General features: G+C 46.6%; 1 protein-coding gene across 4 annotated transcripts in view; it reads right to left on the bottom strand.

Annotated features, from left to right (window-relative positions):
• The window catches only part of TULP3 (TUB like protein 3), a 78674-nt gene that overhangs the window by 15817 nt on the left and 40023 nt on the right, over window positions 1-22834 (bottom strand). For 3 of the 4 annotated variants that reach the window (XM_073314051.2, XM_073314058.2, XM_073314066.2), the window contains 2 exons: window positions 13221-13383; window positions 6563-6739 (listed from right to left, as the gene is read on the bottom strand). In XM_073314051.2, coding sequence (XP_073170152.1) covers window positions 6563-6739; window positions 13221-13383 — 340 coding nt within the window. Of the gene's footprint in view, window positions 1-6562; window positions 6740-13220; window positions 13384-16282; window positions 16560-22834 lie in introns of those variants that run through there. The other variant, XM_073314075.2, reaches the window with a different exon arrangement.

The raw sequence follows: 22834 nt of genomic DNA, 5'->3' as shown, positions 1-22834 counted from the left end.
AACATGATATACCATACTGCTTAGTTTATACTTTCATTCAGTTAAATATGCCCATGTGTAATAGAAGCTGCTCGCAGAATTTTCATTTGAATAGAAGGTATGGATAGAACTCTTGTAAATAGATTTCCTGATTAATATGGTATTCTGAAAAGACCTTAGGAAGAAAACAAGGATTGGAATGTAGTGTGACCATTTCTATACAGAAGGCAGTGAATGGTGAGTCTACTATGAGCACATTGAGTTCTCCTATTCATCTATCCCAAGTGATAGCCTGGGAGAGGTAGAGGAGAGAACAGGTAGACATTGGTTTAAAGGCATCGAGAAAATTAAGGTCCCATGGAGGAGTGGGGTTCTGCATAGGGGAAAACAAGCTATGTAAGCCTTTAAGTAATCCAGCCATGATAGGATGGGCAAAAACTGAGACCTAGTTCTTAGACCCATTGAGGGCTTCTAAGTGCCTTGGAGGTTGCTGAGTGACCTCTGAGAAGCCAGTCATCCAACTGTGGAAATATTGTGACACCCCACTGACATACATGGGCCGCTATAGCTGAATGGACCTTTGTAAAGACATTCAGGGCCTATTACAAAACATAGGAAACGCTTGTGGGAGGAGTGGATACCTGCATGAAAACAGGTTTCCTGGAGGTCGAGGGCAATGAACCTTTTGGGGACTATGAAATAGCTGGACTAGAACCCTCTTCTGACAAACTCATGGGAAACTGGCTTGATTGCCCCCAAGAGCAGGAAAGATTGGACCTCCTGCTTTAAGAGCTCCTCGTGAGAGGGGTCCCTGAAAAAAGACAGGGAAGGGAGGTGGGTGGTGGTTGTGTTGCAATATTCCATGTCACCCACCTCTAATATCCATTTGTCTGAGGCAATGTGCTTCCAGGCAGGCAGGAAGTGGAATATTCAATCACTGGAAGTGGGTGGAATGGTAGAATTGTACAGCAGAGGGGGCAGGGGAGTGATCCTCTTTTGTGAGGTTTGGATCTCCTCCTCAAAGGCTCCAAAGCTCTAAGAAAGCCTGGTGTGGGTGCTACTTGAATGGTCTGAACCCTGTGCAAATTGAGACCTGCTAAAGTGTCTTTTTGTTGAAGGCATATAAATTCCCAGTGACCATAGCACTGCCCTTGAACCTTTAAGGGTGTGGAGTGAGGAGTGTGTGTCTGCACTGAAGAGCTTGAGCCCTTCAAAGGTAAGGTCTTCAGTGGTATTCTGCACCTCTTTCAGGAGTTCAGAAGGCTGGAGCCAAGATACTCTTTGCATATACACAGTAGTAGCCAGGGATCTAGAAGCTGTGTCAGCGGCATCGAGAGTAGCCTGCAAGGAGGCTTTCATGATTAACTGACCCTCAGAGACAAAGGACTGAAATTGGTCTTTTTAGTCTTGTGGCAGGCATTCAATAAAGTGTTGTGAACTTGGAATAACTTAAATAATATTTCACTGTCAAAGCCTGGTAGTTTGCAACACAAAATAGAAGAGCTGATGATGAATAGCTCTTTCTGCCCAGCAGGTCTATTTGTTTGGCCTCTTTGTCCAAAGCAGAGGGTCTGGAGGAAGCTTGATAGTTTCCTTCATTAGCCACATCCACCACCAGGGAATTAGTGATGGGATGGGAGAAGTACTCCATTCCCTTAGCTGTAATACAACATATTTTATTTCCCCGCTTGGGTGGAATAGTGGCAGGTGTTTGCAATAAAGTACATGAAGGCAATAACAGTGCCTCATTAATTGGTAGGGCAATTTTTCCCTGCGGGAATGATATTTAAAATGTCCATCGGGGAATGTTGAGACTCCTGGGCCTCTTCTAGCAGGATCTGGAGGGATTCCATCCCATGTTTCATTAGCTCCTGGAAAGCTCTAAAGTCATTAGCAGAAGAGGGCAATGGTGGCATTACAACATCATCTGGGGAGGAGGAGGAGGACTTGGCTGATAAGGGTGAGCTTTCCTCCATCTGTGGCTATTGCTCCTCTTGTACCGAGGGGGCATACGGCACCGAAGGATGGTCTGTCAGTGCCTGTGAATGATGTGGTACTGGTGGGTGTTGGGGTTTCTTTCTAGCTGGTACCCTCTAAAACTGTTCCACAAAGTGCTCCCATGGGTTCCAGTAAGCCCACGCAGGAGGGGGATAGGTGAGGCGTCTCCAAGGATGTTCATATCCCAAAGGTCTAGGGTACCCGGTGGGCTCCACAAGGTCCCCTTCAGTAAATGAACTCAAGAAGAGTGTAACAGTTCCAAGGTAGAGCCCTGTACAGAGACCTCAGAGTCAGAAATATCCTCTGGAATAAAAGGGCCCGGGCATTGGTGATGGTACCAAGTGTTGGAAGTCAAGCTGCAGCTGTCAGTGCAGTACCCAAGAGAGAGATCTAGTACAGCTCCTGTTAAGATTCCTTCCCCACTCTGAACTCTAGCGTACAGATGTGGGGACCTGCATGAAAGACCCCCTAAGCTTATTCTTACCAGCTTAGGTTAAAAACTTCCCCAAGGTACAAACTTTGCCTTGTTCTTGAACAGTATGCTGCCACCACCATGCATCTTAAACAAAGAACAGGGAAGGAGACCACTTGGAGACGTCTTCCCCCCAAATCCCCCCAAGCCCTACACCCCCTTTCCTGGAGAAAGCTTAATAACAATCCTCACCAACTTAATAACAATCCTCACCAATTGGTACAGGTGAACACAGACCCAAACCCTTGGATCTTAACAATGAAAAATCAATCAGGTTCTTAAAAGAAGAATTTTAATTAAAGAAAAAGTAAAAGAATCACCTCTGTAAAATCAGGATGGTAAATACCTTACAGAGTAATCAGATTCAAAACATAGAGAATCCCTCTAGGCAAAACCTTAAGTTACGAAAAGACACAAAAGCAGGAATATCCATTCCCTCCAGCACAGATTATTTTACCAGCCATTGAACAAAAAAACCTAACACATTTTCTAGCTAGATTACTTACTAACTTAACAGGAGTTGGAAGGCTGCATTCCTGATCTGTTCCCGGCAAAAACACCACACAGACAGACCAAACCCTTTGTTCCCGCCCCCCTCCAGATTTGAAAGTATCTTGTCCCCTCATTGGTCATTTTGGGTCAGGTGCCAGCGAGATTACCTTAGCTTCTTAACCCTTTACAGGTGAAAGGGTTTTGCCTCTGGCCAGGAAGGATTTTATAGCACTGTATGCAGAAAGGTGGTTACCCTTCCCTTTATATTTATGACAGCTCCTTAGTAAGGGAGACCCTGGTTTATCCAAAATGAGAAGATCCTCCAGAGAAAAGAATCTCGAGCGTGGTCAAGAGCTATGATAGCCAATGGTGCTGGAACTGGGATGTGGATCGGTGCCAAGGAGGAATTGGTGCATGCAGTACTGGCAAAGTTGACAGAACAGCTTCTTTGACACTGGAGCTGTAAGACATGATGGTACCGGAGTGCAGGTAGAAGCCCTGTGTACATCAAGGGGCTGAGAGGTGCTGGATGGTACTGATGTAGGAGCCACTCTGTGCATGGAAGACTTTTCTGCACACAACGTCTTATGTGGTACTGTAGTGGGGCAGTTGCCCCACTTTGGCAGACAAAGGGTTAATAGCAGCCCTTGGAGCGGATGCGCAGAACGCAGCCAATCATAGAAGGCTTAGAAGCAGCCAATCAGGGCCAGGCTGGGCCCTATATGAAGGCTGCAAAGCAGAAGAGACAGGAGTCTCTCCCTGACAAGCAAGGGAGGAGTACTGGCTCCCAGGGCTAGCACCTTAGAGCAGCGCTGGGCAGACTCAGGGGAGCAGAGGGAAAGCTCCAGCCTGATACCTTCCAGGCTGCGGCCCCTGCTAAAAAAGGCCGAGAAGGTGCAAGAGCCAAAGGGAAGTGGCCCAGGGAGCATGAGCAGTGGAGGGGAGAGAAGGAGGTCAGCACATGGCTACCGCCAGAGAGTCCCCGGGCCAGGACCCAGAGTAGTGGACGGACCTGGGTCCTCCTCCTTCCCCCTTCCACTACACCTGGCCACAGAGGAGCATGGCCTGATACAGACTGTGGCTTGCCCGAGGCAAGAGGCTAGACTTTGCACCTGCCTTCATGGCCAACTGCAGCTCCAGACTGAGGACTGTGGATACCCCCGGAAGGGGAGAGAACCGAGTGGGGCACAGCTGGAGGGCTGTGTCCAGAAGAGGATGACGCAAGCCAGGGAGCAATGCGGGTCCCAGACAGCACTGCCGAGCAGAACAGGTGAGACACCACCTGCAGAGGGTGCTCCACAGCTGGACAGAACTAATTCCCGGAGCAACCAGTAGGAGGCACCATGGTGGTGAGTGTGCAACCCGTCACAGGTACGAATGCTTTGGTACTGATTTCAGTCTGAGACGCCAAGTGAAACTGGTACCAAGGTGTCGGTACTACATAAGAAGAGGGGAAGGTAACCCCTTAGGGGACTCAAGGTGTCCCAGGACTGAGATTTATGGGGTGACCTACCACTCTTCGTTTCCCTGGTAAGGGAAAGAGTCTTCTTTTCTTAGAAATCACTATCTCTGGGGTGCTGCCAAGGTTCCAGCAGTCACCTGAGCTGCTGAGGCTGATGTGCAAGTGGGGAAGCAGACCCCTCAGAAGCTAAGGAGTGTTCCATTTCTACACCTGCCTTTAAACCCTGAGCAGACCTTGCCCTTTGATGGGAAGTGAGTCTCTGAGACACCAGAGACAACTAGAATTACTGTTGCATGGGCAGGGCTTAAACCACAGTGTCTTTGGCATAATCTGGTGCCAATGTACTAAACTAGAAGTCCTGGAGGGGGGAGGGAAGAGACCTCCCTTTGAAACCACAACTGTTCTGAAATTAAATAAACAACAAACTAAGTAAATAACTAAATGAAAAATTCACAGAAAGTGAGAAAGGTGGGAAGCTGTAGAACAGTAGACACTAAGGCTATCTCTACACTACCACCGGATCAACACTCCGGCAATCAATGCACTGGGGGGGGGGGTCAATTTAGCGGGTCTAATGACTCGCTAAATCACTCTCAGGTCGACCCTGGTACTCCACCCTGAATGAGAAGAGTAAGGTAAGTCGACGGGAGACACTCTCCCATCAACCCAGTGCTGTGCAGACACCACAGAAAGCCGACCTAAGCTCCGTCAACTCCAGCTACGTTATTCATGTAGCTGGAGTTGCATAATTTAGGTCAATTTACCACAGTAGTGTGGACATCACCCAAGTTTTGCTCCATCTCAAGCCACAGATGGGTTTAGAGATAAATGAGTGGCAGTGGGTCCGCACCTCCCTACATGACCTTATATGGGAGCATGAGGAGTTATTCTGTGCAGGCTCAGGCCTGCAAATGCTGCTTTACTGTCTCCGGTCAACAGTGCACAGCACCCAAAGGGCATATACTCAAATAAGAACTGAGAGGGAACTTCTGTAAGCTTCCTGGGATTTATACTTGGAGTCACACCACTTTATTTTGTGATCCTACCTGATTTCTTGTGGTAAGCAGGGTTAGGAGTGGGAAAGTGCAGAAAGTGCTGAAGTACCTAGTTTTGTTGATCCTGTAAATTGCATTCTTCCCTATGACTCAATATTACACTAATGTCCCAGTATGGTATTGCACATACAAAGCATTGCTGGAGGTGCTGCGTTTTGGATGAGATCTAAAGCTAAGTTCCTGACTACTTGTCAATAAACATCCCAAGGCACATTTTGAAAGAGGAAAGGCGTTAACCCCGGTGTTCTGGCCAAATTCTAATCTGTGTACTTACATTCTGCCTTCCTAAATTTCCCGTGTAATTTCAATCAGTTATTCTCTTGCACTTCCTGTCCTAACTCTTGTGTAATGTTGCTGTTCATGGATAAACAACAGTTGCTTCTGAGTGGTGGATGACACGATCCTTACAAATTACTACATAACTCAAAGGTTAAATCCTTTGGGAACCTTTTAGATGACAGGTACCACAAGGTAATGTAAACTGTGCATCAAACAACACAGTATTCATTTTTATTTCACTGCAAAATGTTTAGACAGCATGCAACTAACAGACTTCCTGCAGTACTGGCAGGGATGTGATACAATTGGCAACAGTGGACGCTCTGATGAGAAACTGCTCAACGGGACACAGTATTTGACAATAAACCTTTATGCATATTTTCTGTAACAGCTGTTTGGGATATCCTCTGAATCAGGAAGAGCACCTTTCCTGCAGGTCTCCTGAGCAGTTAAGTAATTACTGCATTGTTGGCTGGCAGTGGAGGTTTCTAATACTTAAGAACTATATTGTGTTGTTATAATATTAACAGATAGGTACATGGAATAAAAATGTCCTGGACTCTGGCAAAACCAAGAGAGGCAATTTGTGATTACTTCCTTTGGAAAGACCAGAAATTATATGGAATTTCTGTAATCTCTTAAAACATGATAGGTATGCCAGTTACTATTAGCATTTTAGACAAGGGAATGACAGTTACTCATCCGTCAATGTATGTTCTAGAAATTGCTGGCTGCCTTTGTGTATGGAAGCTCACATGCACACTTGTATTGTGAGATGATTCCTGACAGACCCCTGTTCAAACCCTGCATATAGCCAACTCTCACCTCGTTTCTGTAGGATTTCTTGCAGATCCGGCTTGGCAGCTCTATCTATGAGAGTCTCTTCATCATTGTCCTGATCTGCATCATCTTCTGTTGTGGAAGATCCTACAGAGAGGATTTGGAGTTTGGTCCCTAAGTCTTGAACTTCTGGCTTCAGGAAGGCAGCTGGGCCATCAATGCCTGCAAGCAAAAGTGAAACAGAATGGAGAAATCTCACAGTTTTTGTAACTGGCTGACTGTGTTAAGCATCACAAGAAGGCACCTAATTTCACCTCTCCCCACTCAAACACCCTTTTAGAACACTGATGCAGCTGAGTGCCCAGACATTTTCCACAAGGGGAGGAAAAAAGGCCGTCTTCCCAAAGAAGCACTTTACAGGATTCTGAGTCAGGAGACCTACATTCTAAATCTGGCTCTGACAGACTTCCCGTGTTACCTTGGGAAAGTCACATTAACCTCTCCAAGCCTCAGTTTCCCCATCCCTAAATGGGGATGATGATACTTCTGTTGTCACAAGGGGTTATGAGTTTAAATTAATTGATGTTTGTAAAGCACATTGAAACTCCTAGATTTTATTTTTTTTATGGGCAACCATTTTAAGCCTTTACTGTCCACAGTAGTCATCTTCTTTGTTAATCACCTTGATGTTAGTCTATGGGTATGTCTACACTATGAAATTAGGTCAAATTTATAGCAGTCGGTTTTGTAGAAAGTGTTTTTATACAGTTGATTGTGTGTGTCCCCACACAAATGCTCTAAGTGCATGTAGTCGGTGGAGTGTGTCCACAGTACCAAGGCAACCATCGACTTCCGGAGCACTGCACTGTGGGTAGCTATCCAACAGGGGAGGGATAGCTCAGTGGCTTGAGCTTTGGCCTGCTAAACCCAGGGTTGTGAGTTCAATCCTTGAGGGGGCCATTTAAGGATCAGGGCAATAATTGGGGATTGGTCCTGCTTTGAGCAGGGGTTTGGACTAGATGACCTCCTGAGGTCCCTTCCAACCCTGATATTCTATGATAATAACATTAACAGGGATGACGTTAAGTGAAGAGAGTTCCTGCAGTCTCCGCTGCCCATTTGAATTCTGGGTAGAAATCCCAGTACCTGATGGGGCTAAAACATTGTCACGGGTGGTTCTGGGTACATATTGTCAGGCCCCCCTTCCCTCCCTCCCTCCGTGAAAGCAAGGGCAGACAATCATTTTGCGCCTTTTTTCTTGAGTTACCTGTGCAGACGCCATATCACGGCAAGCATGGAGCCCACTCAGCTAACCATCACTGTATGTCTCCTGGGTGCTGGCAGACGCGGTACTGCATTGCTACACAGCAGCAGTTTATTGCCTTTTGGCAGCAGACAGTGCAGTATGACTGGTAGCCGGTGTCGACGTAGTCCTGGGTCCTCTTTTAACAGACCTCGATGAGGTCAGGGGTGCCTGGGCAAACATGGGAGTGACTCAGCCAAGTCATTCCCCTTTTAAGTTTCATTTCATGGCGATTCAGTCCTACGGGCAGTGCACTGTCTTTTAACCTCCAGGCAGCAGAAGATGATGGCTAGTCGTCATACTGCACCGTCTTCTGCCGAGCACCCAGGAGATGACGATGGCTAGTGGTCGTACTGCACAGTCTGCTGCCAGCAAGATATATAAAGATAGATGAAGTGGATCAAAACAAGAAATAGACCAGATTTGTTTTGTACTCATTTTCTCCTCCCTCCCCCTGTGAAATCAACGGCCTGCTAAGCCCAGTTTTGAGTTCTATCCTTGAGGGGGCCATTCTGTTTCTCACAAAGCCACCCCCTTTGTTGATTTTAATTCCCTGTAAGCCAACCCTGTAAGCCATGTTGTCAGTCGCCCCTCCCTCCGTCAGAGCAATGGCAGACAATCGTTCCGCGCCTTTTTTCTGTGCAGACGCCATACCACAGCAAGCATGGAGCCCGCTCAGATCACTTTGGCAATCAGGAGCACATTAAACACCACACGCATTATCCAGCAGTATATGCAGCATCAGAACCTGGCAAAGCGAAACCGGGCGAGTAGGCGATGTCAGCGCGGTGACGAGTGTGATGAGGACACTGACACAGGCTTCTCTCAAAGCATGGGCCCTGGCAATGCAGGCATCATGGTGCTAATGGGGCAGGTTCGTGCTGTGGAACGCCGATTCTGGGCCTGGGAAACAAGCACAGACTGGTGGGACCGCATAGTGTTGCGGGTCTGGGACAATTCCCAGTGGCTGCAAAACTTTTGCATGCGTAAGGGCACTTTCATGGAACTTTGACTTGCTTTCCCCTGCTCTGAGGCACATGAATACCAAGATGAGAGCAGCCATCACAGCTGAAAAGCGAGTGGCGATAGCCCTGTGGAAGCTTGCAACGCCAGACAGCTACCGGTCAGTTGGGAATCAATTTGGAGTGGGCAAATCTACTGTGGGGGCTGCTGTGATACAAGTAGCCAACGCAATCAAAGATCTGCTGATATCAAGTGTCGATCACTGCTTGCAGAGGCAATAAAATCATTGTTGCTTCACATTCATGAAATGCATGAATTTATTTGCATTTATTAATTTATCACACAAATAGGGGGATAACTACCACAGTAGCCCAGGAGGGATGGTGGAGGAGAGAAGCACCAGGAGGGGTGGTAGAGGAGGGAAGGACAAGACCACACAGCACTTTAAAAGTTTAAAACTTATTGAATGCCAGCCTTCTGTTGCTTGGGCAATCCTCTGGGGTGGAGTGGCTAGGTGGCCGGAGGCCTCCCCACCGCGTTCTTGGGTGTCTGGGTGAGGAGGCTATGGAACTTGGGAGGAGGGCGGTTGGTTACACAGGGGCTGTAGCGGCGCTCTGTGCTCCAGCTGCCTTTCCTGCAGCTCAACCATATGCTGGAGTATATTGGTTTGATCCTCCAGAAGCCTCAGCATTGAATCCTGCCTCCTCTCATCACGCTGCCGCCAGCTTTCAGCTTCAGCCCTCTCTTCAGCCCCCCACCTCACCTCCCGGTCATTCTGTGCTTTCCTGCACTCTGACATTGTCTGCCTCCATGCAATCGTCTGTGCTCTCTCAGTGTGGGAGGACAGCATGAGCTCAGAGAACATTTCATCGCGAGTGCGTTTTTTTCACCTTCTAATCTTCGCTAGTCTCTGGGAAGGAGAAGATCCTGTGATCCTTGAAACACATGCAGCTAATGGAGGAAAGAAAAAGGGACAGTGGTATTTAAAAAGACACATTTTCTAGAACAATGGCTACACTCTTTCACGGTAAACCTTGCTGTTAACATTACATACATAGCACATGTGCTTTCGTTCCAAGGTCGCATTTTGCCTCCCCGCACTGTGTGGCTAGCTCCTCATCCCTCCCACCTCCCCGTGGCTAACAGCGGGGAACATTTCTGTTCAGCTACAGGCAAACAGCCCAGCAGGAACGGGCACCTCTGAATGTCTCCTTAAGAAAAGCACCCTCTTTCAACCAGGTGACCATGAATGATATCTCACTCTCCTGAGGATAACACAGAGAGAGAAAGAACGGATGTTGTTTGAATGCCAGCAAACATACACTGCAATGCTTTGTTCTACAATGATTCCCGAGTACATGCTACTGGCCTGGAGTGGTAAAGTGTCCTACCATGGTGGACGGAATAAGGCTTCCCTCTCCCCAGAAACTTTTTGCAAAGGCTTTAGGAGTACATCCAGGAGAGCCGTGAATGCCAGGGCAAATTAATCATTAAACATGCTTGCTTTTAAACCATGTATAGTATTTTAAAAGGTACACTCACCAGAGGTCCCTTCTCCGCCTGGCGGGTCCGGGAGGCAGCCTTGGGTGGGTTCGGGGGGTACTGGCTCCAGGTCCAGGGTGAGAAACAGTTCCTGGCTGTCATGAAAACCAGTTTCTCCGCTTGCTTGCTGTGAGCCATCTACCACCTCATCATCATCATCATCTTCCTTGTCCCCAAAACCTGCTTATGTGTTGCCTCCATCTCCATTGAAGGAGTCAAACAACATGGCTGGGGTAGTGGTGGCTGAACCCCCTAAAATGGCATGCAGCTCATCATAGAAGCGGCATGTTTTGGGCTCTGACCTGGAGCGGCCGTTTGCCTCTCTGGTTTTCTGGTAGGCTTGCCTCAGCTCCTTAAGTTTCACACGGCACTGCTTCTGGTCCCTATTATGCCCTTTGTCCTTCATGCCCTGGGAGATTTTGACAAATGTTTTGGCATTTCGAAAACTGGAACGTAGTTCTGATAGCACAGATTCCTCTCCCCATACAGCGATCAGATCCCGTACCTCCCGTTCGGTCCATACTGGAGCTCTTTTGCGATTCTGGAACTCCATCACGGTCACCTCTGCTGATGAGCTCTGCATGGTCACCTGCAGTTTGCCACGCTGGCCAAACAGGAAATTAAATTCAAAAGTTCGCGAGCCTTTTCCTGTCTATGTGGCCAGTGCATCTGAGTTGAGAGTGCTGTCCAGGGTGGTCACAGTGGAGCATTCTGGGATAGCTCCTGAAGGCCAATACCGTTGAATTGTGTCCACAGTACCCCAAATTCGACCCGGCAAGGCCGATTTCAGTGCTAATCCCCTTGTCGGGGGTGGAGTAAGGAAATTGATTTTAAGATCCCTTTAAGTCAAAAAAAAAGGGCTTCGTCGTGTGGACGGGTGCAGGGTTAAATCGATTTAATGCTGCTAAATTCGACCTCAACTCCTAGTGTAGACCAAGGCTAAGAATACTCTGCTACGTAAGTCACAGTAAACTAGGGGGTGTTCACAGCTGTAGACAAGATACCAAAGTATATGTAGCTGCCACGTGGGTTTCTGGTGGAACCAACGTACACAAGGTTAACCATATAAAGCAGCTGTGATACTGCAGTTCTTGTCACAGACACTTTACACAGAGGGTGCACTATGTGCCTGGGATATGGGAGAGTAAAGGTTGTTTGGGGTACCTTAACTCTGCATTTCCAAACCATCTAGAATTTGTTTTAAGTGCAGTCTTCGGTTTGGATTTCTTGGTTTTCTGCTGTTTTTTGTATTTTAAAACTACAGTGGTTTACTCAGATGTTTTACCTTTGGGTTACTGACACATTTACAATCTTCACTCCATTTTAAAGATTCTTGGTCTGAAAGTATACAAGCAGCTTCAAGGTCAGGGAAGCTTTCCAATTTTCATCCCTCTGACTTCTGTAGTATCTAGCTTCCTGATTCAGGGGTGTTTTTATTCTCTCCTGTCTCATTTCAGAAGCACGCTCTCCAACCAGAAAGTTTCTCACAATCTGCTTTCTCCCAGTTAATTCTAAGCAGGCTATCAGTCCAGCAAATGCTACAGCTGAAGTCTCCTCTCACTCCTCTCCCAATCTGCAGCCACTGATCCACAGAACAGGAAAGAGATTTAAAGAGATGGGCTGCTAGGAGACAATATATTTCTAGGAGCAACCACTAAGTTCATTTTTATCCTTTTTAGCTCATGGTATCCCTTTAATGTGTATCACAAAACCCCAAGACACACCCTGCTACCTCCCTGATAGTTTGCCAGAATCCTGGCTCTCGTGGTACTTTTCCGATACTTTCCCAGGATTGTGGGGTTTTCCCTGTCACCTCCTATGCCCCATCATGTGTGGGGCTCCCTGGCCTGTGAGCTCATCACACTCTCTTGCTAGGTCACTGTTCCCAATGGTTCTTGCCACTATTTCACTGTCATGCTGTGAGACTACTGAGCTCTTGCCATTGGCTCCTTGCTTTCTCAGTGCCTATAGCTTTCCTTACTACCAACACTTTGCTGCTATGTTGCTGTCACCTCCCTGCCATATGCAGGGCCCACTGATCCCAAAATTTACCTCCTTACCATATGGCAAGAAATCTAATGGATCCTGTTTGCATGTCACATGGACAAGACTCTGAAAAACTCCTCTCACCCGACACTTGGATTTGTAATTTGAGATTAGAGTGAGTTAACAGGATAGTGGAGAGGAATTCCAGGACTGAGATGAAAGAGAATGCAAAAATCCCTGCCACCAGCAGAGGGGGGTTTACTCCTTCAGAGTTTCAGAAGGAATTGGGCTGTGGCTGAAACCCAGCGTGTATAAGGAACGTCAGTGAAGACAGGAGAAACTAAGAAAGCTAAATTCAATATTCATCAACCCCTGTACTGCCTTCCCCTTCCCAATCAGCCTGTCACAACAATTTTGAGAACTCTGTCATGATAGTGCATGTTGCTGCTATTCATTTATTCCCTGTCCTCCTTTTCTCTTACTGCTTCAGAAAAATCCAATGAATCTCTCCTGCTCCAGATGTATAGCTCCCTACATTTCTGGGAACACTACTAAAGTACCCAGGAGGTGAGGAAACTAAACAATTCCACACCTAATTCTGTTGAGCCAGATGGCTTTGGTCTAACTCTAAGGAGAGATCATTCAGAGGTGGATGGATTTTCCCAACCTAATTATTTAATCTGACACTGGAGTCCAGGTCAGGTTGATAGTTTTTTTACAGCGCAGTGTTGCTTAGCACCAGATGAGTGACAAGGAACAAATGAATGCTGCTCTTCTTTTGTACCCAACAAAATCAATCCCTTTAGTTTCTCGGCCACCCATTCCCCTGGGGAATGTAAATGTGATCACCCCAAGGTAAAAACAAATTAGCATTAGTAAGAATGTCTGTTGATCAGGAGGACTACGCACCATGCAGGACAACATCGCTGTGAAAAGGGGTGTGGGTCTCTACTAAGGGAGTCTGCTCCTCACACCCTTTGGGCTTTGATCTACGCAGCTTTGCTTCTGGATTTGGCTGCACCATCAAGGGCTCAAGACGTTTCTTCCTCTGCTTCTTCTCCAGAAGAGCTCTCTGTAAGAGAAACAAAGCATACGAAGGAAGGATGAATAGCCACACACACTAGAGAGGAGGCGGCAATGCATGGTCCCTCCCTGGCCATTGGCAAAGTATTTTATATTGGAACCACTGTGAAGTCTGAAAAGCTCTGGTGCGCTCTGATAAGGGTTTCAAGCTTCGGTGAAGTCTGCATCCTGGAATCATTCTGAAGACTCTGGACTGAGGCACTCACTTGGACTCTCAGATTCCATTGCTGGCAGCCAGGGGTCAAGGCACCACCTTAGACTGCGACCTAATCCTTGGCCATCAGCAATCTTTTGTCTTTGTATCCAATATAAACTGCCACAACTCTTTAATTCACACTGAGTTAAATTTAGCAGGTTTACTCAAAATTCACTATGAAGCATTTCACAAACTAGAATTAGCGATACAAAACTTGTCTGGTGGTTTCATTAATCACTGTCCATAACTTACCTATTTAAAACTGATGGATAGGATAGAAATGATGACCCATCAGGACCCTCCAGCACAGGGGTGGGCAAACTACGGCCTGCGGGCCGGATCCGGCCCCTCAGGGCTTTGGATCCGGCCCACGGGACTGCCCCCCGTGGTGCCGTAGGCCCTGCGCCGCTCTCAGAAGCGGCCGGCAGAGGGGTGCAGAGGGCTCGGTGCTGAGCCCCAAGGGGGGCAGAGGGCTCGGTGCATTGCCCTTGCCTCCAGGTACCACCCCCCGCAGCTCCCATTGGCCGGAAATGGGGAACCGCGGCCAATGGGAGCTTCATGGAGCCCTGTGCCCCTCACCTCCCCCAGAGGCCACGCAGGGTTGTGGTGCTGGCTGCTTCTCGGAGTGGCGTTGCGTGGCGTGGGGCCAGGGCAGGCAGGCAGGGAGCCTGCCCTGGCCCCAGTGCGCGCTGCTGCCACCCCGGAGCCGCTTTAGGTAAGCAGTGCCAGGCCAGAGCCCAAACCTCTCCTGCACCCCTGTCCCCCAACTCCCTACCCTAAGCCCCCTGCCTGCACCTCGCACCCCAACTCCCTGCCCTGAGCCCCCAGCCACACCCCGCAACTCCCTGCCCTGAGCCCCCTGCCGCACCCTGCACTCCTGTGCATACCAACCCTGTGCCCTGAGCCCGCTCCTGCACACCGCACCCCCTCACACCCCGCACTCCCTCCCACACCCCAACCCCTTGCCCTGCATACAGTTTCCCAATCCAGATGTGGCCCTCGGTTCAAAAAGTTTGCCCACTCCTGCTCCAGCATCTCTGATTCTATGACTAAACATTCTGTCTTTTTGAAAAACATCTTCAGTTACTAAATTTGGTATGTCAAATGTGTAATAGTACAGATAAGCTAATTTCATATTAAATGCCAAGAAGTACATTTGTGTAGTATTACTTCTGCATGGATAACAATTCAAATATTTTATAGTGAAATCTTAACATAAGGTTGCTCTATCTAGACTTTTAACCATATTTGAGGACTTGACCCAGGAGCAAGTAGGAACAAAAGGTTTCTAAGAATGTACAATTTTGACTGAAAAAGATAAAAAGAAGGGAGAGGGATTTGGACAAAAATTGATCTGGATGGGTGGGACTCTCTATGGCAGTGGTTCCCAAAGTTTAACAACCAGTGAACCCCTTTCACTAAAATGTCAAGTCTCATGAACCCCCTCCTAAAAATGAATATTTCCAGGGATTTTCTCCTTTACCTGAGTATAAATTATAAAAGCAGTGATCTTGGAAATAAAATGGTTTTTTATGCCATGCATATTAAACATCAATAATAATCATTACAGTATTATTACATTATGAAAACAGCAACACTCTTCCAAGATCTCAATTTTGTAGCTTGTATCACTTTGAATAAGCCTGTTATAAGCCAAGGTTCCTATGTTTCATCAAGGAGCATCAGATGTGAACCAGCATGAAGATATTTAAGAAGCCAACTCAAAGAGTTCCTCCTACACAAGCATTCAGGTCTTGAGCAGTCCAGGCAAACAACACACGTTACAACAAAGCTTAAAACTTGTTCTTCAGAATAATTTTAAAAACAAAACTAGCTGCCTATTTAATTTTAAAAACAGCAAAAAATATCCACCTCCCTTTCCATTTCTTATAAGGAGTCCTGAAGAGTAAAGATGTGTGACAGATATCCTTGCTTTGATCTGCTTAGCTCTTGGAAGTCCAGGGGCTTCACTGGAGGCTACTGGCCCCACGCTGCCCAGGGTTCCTAAGGACAGTTCTGTCCACCATTAGGGAATTCCCCAAGAACCCCCTGTAACATTTTGAGAACCCCAGTTTGGGAACCACTGCTCTACGGGAAAGGGAATTATTAAAGAAATTCCTCTTATGACAAAATGCCAGCTTCCTACATATCCCCTGACCCGCTTACTTAATACCCTATTAAAGGATCTACATTTTAAACAGAATGACAAATTAATTTCTTTTTTATTGTTAGCAGCTAAGTTTTGCATTGCACATTACCAGAAAAATGTAACTGCTCCTCCTATGGAACTGAGGTATAGCAAAATATGGACTGTCCTTGTAATGGGAAAGCTATCACAGCAAGTATGTACACAAGAGAAGTGCCAAAAAAAGAATGGGTGTTTAGAAATGTGGTCATCCTTTTTGACATACTCAGAGGAGGAGAACTCTTCAGTCAGCAAGCCAGAATCTTTAGCCAGGTTCTCGAATATTAACCTGATGCTACATCGGAACAAGTTATGTAGTATGTTAACATGTTATTGCAACTGTGTCTTAGTAAAATTTCAAAACACCACCACCACCACCACCACAAAAAAATCACAAAATGCCAAAGTTAAGCTTGAGACCACACCTCTTTCCCTGCTCCCTTGTGCCTATGCATTACAATGTGATAAGAGTCTTCAATTACACTGTGTAACAGGTTGAGCACTCACCGCCACAGCACCTCCTACTGGTTGCCTCAGGAATTAGCTCCTCAGCCTCAGAGCACCCCCTGCTGGCCGGTGTCTCTCCTGCCTCAGGCCTCGTGTCTCTCCCGGACCCCAGTGCCCTTTACCTTGGGGTTCTGCCCACTGGCACTGTTCTGCTTCAGGTACCCCATGTTCCCAGGCAGCTAGGTCCTTCCCACTCCAAGGATGGAGTGAGACTGACCCAGCTCTTCCGTTAGCCCTTGTATCAGGTCCAGCTTAGGTTGGCCTGATTGGGTGTGGCCACAGCTATGCCTGCTCTTATCCTCTTTTCTAATTGGGTCCCAGCCACAACCCTCTCCAAGGGCTGCTTTTAACCCCTGCTCTCCTGGAGTGGGGCAGCCACCCCACTACACACTGCCACATCCTATTTCTCAAATCCTTGACCTGAACTCACTCTTCCAACTGACATTACTATTGCACTCAGTGATATTATTGTGATTCAGCAAAACAGGTCAGGACTTGCACAGGAAATGGACTTTCTGTTAGGAGCAGGCATCCCCAGAGGAGAACTCACAACTGACAGCTCCCAGACACTGGGGGCCATGGATAGAACAAGAAGGAGTAGGAGTTACAGGGGAAGTCAAGGGTGTTTCAATCATTCATGTTGAGTTAACTGAATGACAGAGATCTGGATATACCGAGTGAACTCATTCCTTGTGATACAAAGCTGAATGACAAACTTAGCCAGAGTCAAATGAACTATGAATCCTAATCTTAGGGCTTGGCTTCACTTGCAAGTTAGAGCGCATTAAATCAGTCCCGGGCGCCCTAACTCCCAAGGTGTCCACACTGGCAAGGCACGTAGAGCACCTGGACTCTGCAGCTGGAGCACTCCTGGTAATCCACCTCCACGAAAAGCATAAAGCTTGCTGCACCCCGGCTGAAACGCCCAGGCATCAGTCTGAATGAGGTGTTGCATTACTACGCTGTGATTGGTCTCCGGAAATGTCCCATAATCCCCTGAAGTCAAGTGGCCACTCTTGTCATTGTTTTGAACTCGGCTGCAGGCATGCAGATATACCCTTTCAAAGCTCAGTTTCTGACAGCCGGCTGCTTATCTGCTCCGGAACAAAGCAACCATCACTGTGGAATGCTGCTGCTGTGAGCATGTGAGAGAGAGAGAGGCAGGGGGGTGGGTGGGTCCGCTGCTGTCTGAACTTACAAGACAGCATGCTGACACACTCTCTCCCCCACAAAAACCCACTCTCTCTCCCTCCACATACACACAACACACTCCCTGTCACACTCCACCCCCACCATTTGAAAAGCATGCTGCAGCCACTTGCACACTGGGATAGCTATCACACTGCACTGCTCTCTGTGGTGTTGCAAGTGCTGCTAATGTGGCCACACCAGTGCGCTTGCAGCTGACAGTGTAAACACATGACAGCGTTTTCCCTGCTGCGGTCTCCGAAGGCTGATTTAACTCCCAGAGCTCTACACCTGCAAGTGTAGCCATGCCCTGAGAGTCAACATATATAACCATGTCACTTGTGATGTCATAACAAGTGATAAAGGAAACAAGTTCTAACTTAAAGAATTAGGGTAAGATGCTGCTGGACGCATGCGTGTAACTGTGACGAGAACTACGCTTGGTACGGAGAGTTACAAGGTCTGTGAAGGAAAGTGGAGAATCAGATTTTAGTACACTGTAGCTCATCACTGAGCCAAATGGGATGTTCTACATGTGTACAAGTCACTTGCACTAAAGACAGATCATCCCTGTGTGCTCATTAGTAACCCTAACAGCAATCTGAAGGTTGTTCTCATTGATGATAGCCCCCAGTTCTCAGTCTCCACATTCTCCTTAAAGAAAGTGGACACCTGGAGGCAGGTGTCCTTCTATCATCATTCCCCTCCGAACCTATGAAACTACCCTCTCTCTTTTTGTTTCTAGTGATGGCTCTTTCCCTGCGTGTATCCTCAATTGCAAAGCTCAGTTCTTGGCCCTTTGCTCTTTTTTATCTCTTTCGGCAACTTTCCTCAGAAGGTCTGGAGTGTGCACACTGTTTCTTTAATTGCATGATAACATACGAAGGCTAGATTGCATGTGCTGGTTCATTATCCTAGCACTCTTCATGAGCGCTACCGCACATGAGCTGATTTGCTGTCGTAGTTGGCATTCCTGAGAGATGGGCTACATGGGTTACAGTTATTCTAATATTATTTGTGAGAGTCATGTTCTCTAGGCTGGTTTGTTACTGGGTTACTTCTGAGACCTGTGCTGTCCAAGTTAGTTTGTTATGTAACATTACACACAAAGGATAGCCTGAACATTAAAAATATATTTTATAAGTATTAAAATATTGGTTTGGAAGAAGAAACAACATACATAAGAATTAGAGAAACTTTGAAAATACAAATTGAAGGTCAAATTTACCCTTCTGATTGGTAGTCGGACCCTTTACCAGAAATTCAGGTCTGCTGGTTCTGCAGTTGTACAAAATATATAACCAGGCTCAGATCACAGAACATACCAGCATATTGTTACAGGACTAAAAAATCCAAAATATATTCCATAATCATCCAAGAGCAGGAGGGAAGGAAATATGAAGGAAGGAAATGTCAGGGAGCAAGACAGCAAGAGTCAACAACACATTATCCTCAAAATAAATATGAGAGAGAATCTGTCATTGACATTTCCCTTATCTGACAGACAGAAGAGGAGAAGGGAAGCAAGAGAGACATTATACATGCAGTAAGAATATACCCAGTTACTATAGGCGTTGGAGACTGAATCTGGGGGTCAGTATCTGATACCAGTAAACTAACTCTCTAAGAGCAACCTGACTGATTCTTCTACTAGGCCAGGTTTTTTAAAGCATTTTAGTGTTTGCTGGCCTAGAAGTTTATTTCCATCTTAGGCCTAGTCTATACTTAAAATTTAGGTCAACACAGGAACAGTGCTCAGAGTTGTGAAAAATCCAAACCTCTCAGTGTAGACATGGTTAGGTTGACAGAAGAAAGCTTCCACTGACCCAGCTACCACCGCTTGTGGAGGTGGAGTTACTGCAGTGATGGGAAAACCCCTTCCATTGCTGCAGTGTGCGGCTATATGATGGTGCTACAGTGGCATAATTATGGCACCGTAGTCATGCTGTTGTAGCACCCGTAGTGTAGACACGGCCTGAGTACAGTACAATTCTGTTTTAACAAAGAGTTTATGGGACACACCAAAACTTCAAGAAAACAGGGTTTGGATACATGGGACAGTATTTCATCATGCACACCTTCATTTAACAGAAACTTTTGGTTAACCAGAAGGTAGAAAAAATGGGATACTAAAGTCATTTGTTTTAAAAGGGTTTCTCTCTATTTCTGTGTTTGATTAAGGCATGGAAAATGTATTATTTAAGTAGGCTTAGCATAATTCTTTGTGTTTAATAATTTTGATAGAGAGTATCAATATTTATTTTTAAGCATTGTTTTAGATTTTGTGTCTCTTTAAATTTTCACAGTTGTGGAATTATGGGGGAGGAGATCTCAGACAATAATTATTTAATGACAGTAAATGTTAAGATTTCGAACATTAAAGCTACCTAAATGGTGCCTCTGCTCCAGCTGCACTAAATGCTAGCTTAACACCACATTTTATACACATTAAGGTGGAGACTGCAGTAAGTTCTCAAGCAGCATTTCTCTTCCTTTGCCTATCTGTAAATGTAGATGATTATAGATAGAAATATTTTTTCATCAGTTTGAGTGTGTATGGTAAAAACAGTATTTACCAATAAAAATCTAATTCTAATGCGCTGCTTTACCGCATTATATCCGAATTCGTGTTCTATCGGGTCGCGTTATATCGGGGTAGAGGTGTATGACCAGCATGTGGCCTGTCACAGTGCCCCTTGCAACCTGCTGCTTGCCTCTTTCTTTCTGCAGAATTTAAGCTTCCATTTATTAAAAAAATTTAGATTTAATCTAAAACCAGCCATTTAAGGCTGCTAGAGTGCAGTTCACTTTGTTTGAACGAGATGGCATAACAACTTTATAATCAACATTGCTAAGTGTTCTTTTAAAAATTTGCTTACACTGATGTGATGTCCAAATAATAGAATTGGATTTTGTTTACTTTTGGCTAATATCCAACTCTTTCTTCCACCCCTGTATTATAATGGAGATTAATATACTTCAGGGAAAAGACACTTGAGCACTATGCTCCATTTGTGCCCTATAAGATAATGAAAGGATACTGGTTATTATGATGCATTTGACACTTTGGGAACATTACACATTAAAAACTTTCCATGACATTTTACTTTCAGGCTACACAGGAGTCCTGGAAATTCAGAACACCGTGAACACAGGAAACAAAACAACAACACTGAGTCTAGCATATTTCCAGCAAGCTGCCCAGGGAGTTAGCGCCATCAGATCTAGAATAACATAGCAGACCAATGAGCCATCCAGTTTGGTTTTCTGTGCCTTAGGGGAAGACATAAAACCCCTAATAAAGCAGTTGAGGGTGCAATACTACACCATTTATTTATTAATAATTGTCATTGTTGGTATTGTGTCAACAAGTGTGCTGGGCACATCACAGGAAGCCTATAAAAGGCAGCTCCCTGCTGTGCAAAAAGTTGCTTCCTGAGCATCATCTGGTTGCCGGTTTAAGCCATGAACGACGTGGCTTAATAGATCTTGCAATGCTTATCCCAGCTATTTATAGAAATTAGAGATGAAAAAAGCCTGTTTAGTGTGTGGTGCACAATATACACCTCTACCCCGACAGAACGCGGTCCTAGGGAGCCAAAAAATCTTACCGCGTTATAGGTGAAACCGTGAGATATCGAACTTGCTTTGGCCACGAGCTTTTCCATTATTAATAGTCACTTCCCACCCCCTGACTGACCCCTCAAAATCCCCGACCCACCCAACCCTCCCCTCCCCCCCAACTCCCTGTCCCCTGACTGCCCCGCCCCCTAGCCACACCCCCTGACAGGCCCCCCGGGACTCCCATGCCCTATCCAACGCCCCCATTCCCCGTCCCCTGACCGCCCCACCCCCAGAACCTCCGAACCATCCAACCCCCCCTGCTCCCTGTCCCCTGACCAACCCCCGAGACTCTCTGCCCCTTATCCAACCCCTCGGCCCTGGCCCGGCACCCTTAACACACCGCTCAGAGCCGTATGTCAGAGCCAGACACGCCGACGCACTGATCCGCCGGAGCACGCAGCCCCGCCCCGCAGAGCGCTGCTTTACCGCATTATATCCGAATTCGTGTTCTATCGGGTCGCGTTATATCGGGATAGAGGTGTATGACCAGCATGTGGCCTGTCACAGTGCCCCTTGCAACCTGCTGCTTGCCTCTTTCTTTCTGCAGAATTTAAGCTTCCATTTATTAAAAAAAATAGACTAAAATTTTCAGAAGCATTTGAAGGTAAAAATTTGAATCTACATGTACATACCTAAATAAGAGGCCTAATTACCAGCACTGCTGGGCACCCACAGCTCTAACAGACTGAAGTTTCAAAATTTGTCGCAAGTCTCTAGCCACTATAATTTTGCAGAGAACTTTCTGAATGCAAACCAATACAGTTCTCTTTAAATGTGTCTGCAAAGAGCCTAAAACAGAACCTCAGAGAGGTGTGAACTACTCCCATTCATCTACTTAGGTTAGCCCCATTGCCTAACAAAGTCAAATGACATGCTTGAACTCTGTACCGTTCCTTATTTCAACATTACCTCTAATAAATTTATTAAATTTGTACTCTCTTTTATTTTAGAAGAAAGATCCAAAGTAAGTACTCTATCCGGTGTTGTTGGTTAATCATACATTATTTGTAGAACCTATAGAGGGAGAAATCCTGTTTGGTCTGAGTGGTACAACCAAAGATGTAAACTCTTCCACGGACTTCTTTAGGCCTTGTCTACCCTGGCAAGTTTCTGCCCAGCAGTGCAGCTTTCTGTGTTATAACTCCCGCGGTGCACACACTGCCAAGCCATTTAGTGCACAGAAACTGCGCAGTTGCCGCGCTGTAAAAAACCCGCCCCGACGAGAGGCGTAGAGCTTTCTGTGCCGGGGGTACAGCGCTGCGGTGCCACTGTAGACACCCTGGTCGATACAGCGCTGTGACTGGCCTCCGGGAGGTGTCCCACAATGCCTCTTCTCACCTCTCTGGTCATCAGTTTGAACTCTACTGCCCGGCCCTTAGGTGACCAACCATGAACCCCACGCCATACATTCCTTGGGAATTTTGAAAGTCCCCTTCCTGTTTGCTCGACGATGCGTGCAGTGGTCTCAGCGCATCTCTCCAGGCGGCCATGCCTGCTCCACGCACCAGGCGATCCCGGCTTGGAGCAATGCCGAGCTGCTGGCCCTCATCAGCATTTGGGGAGAGGAGGCTGTGCAGTCCCAGCTGCGCTCCAGCCATAGGAATTACGATACCTATGGACAGATTTCACAATGCATGACAGAAAGAGGCCATGACCAGGACACACTGCAGTGCAGGGTCAAAGCGAAGGAGCTGCGGAACACCTACCACAAGGCGCAGGAGGCAAACTGCCTTGTCGGTG

The sequence above is a fragment of the Lepidochelys kempii genome, chromosome 1, assembly GCF_965140285.1.
Source record: "Lepidochelys kempii isolate rLepKem1 chromosome 1, rLepKem1.hap1, whole genome shotgun sequence".
Taxonomy (NCBI): Eukaryota; Metazoa; Chordata; order Testudines; family Cheloniidae; genus Lepidochelys; species Lepidochelys kempii.
Note: the sequence above shows the minus strand (reverse complement) of the source record. Positions and strands in the feature narration are given on the sequence as shown.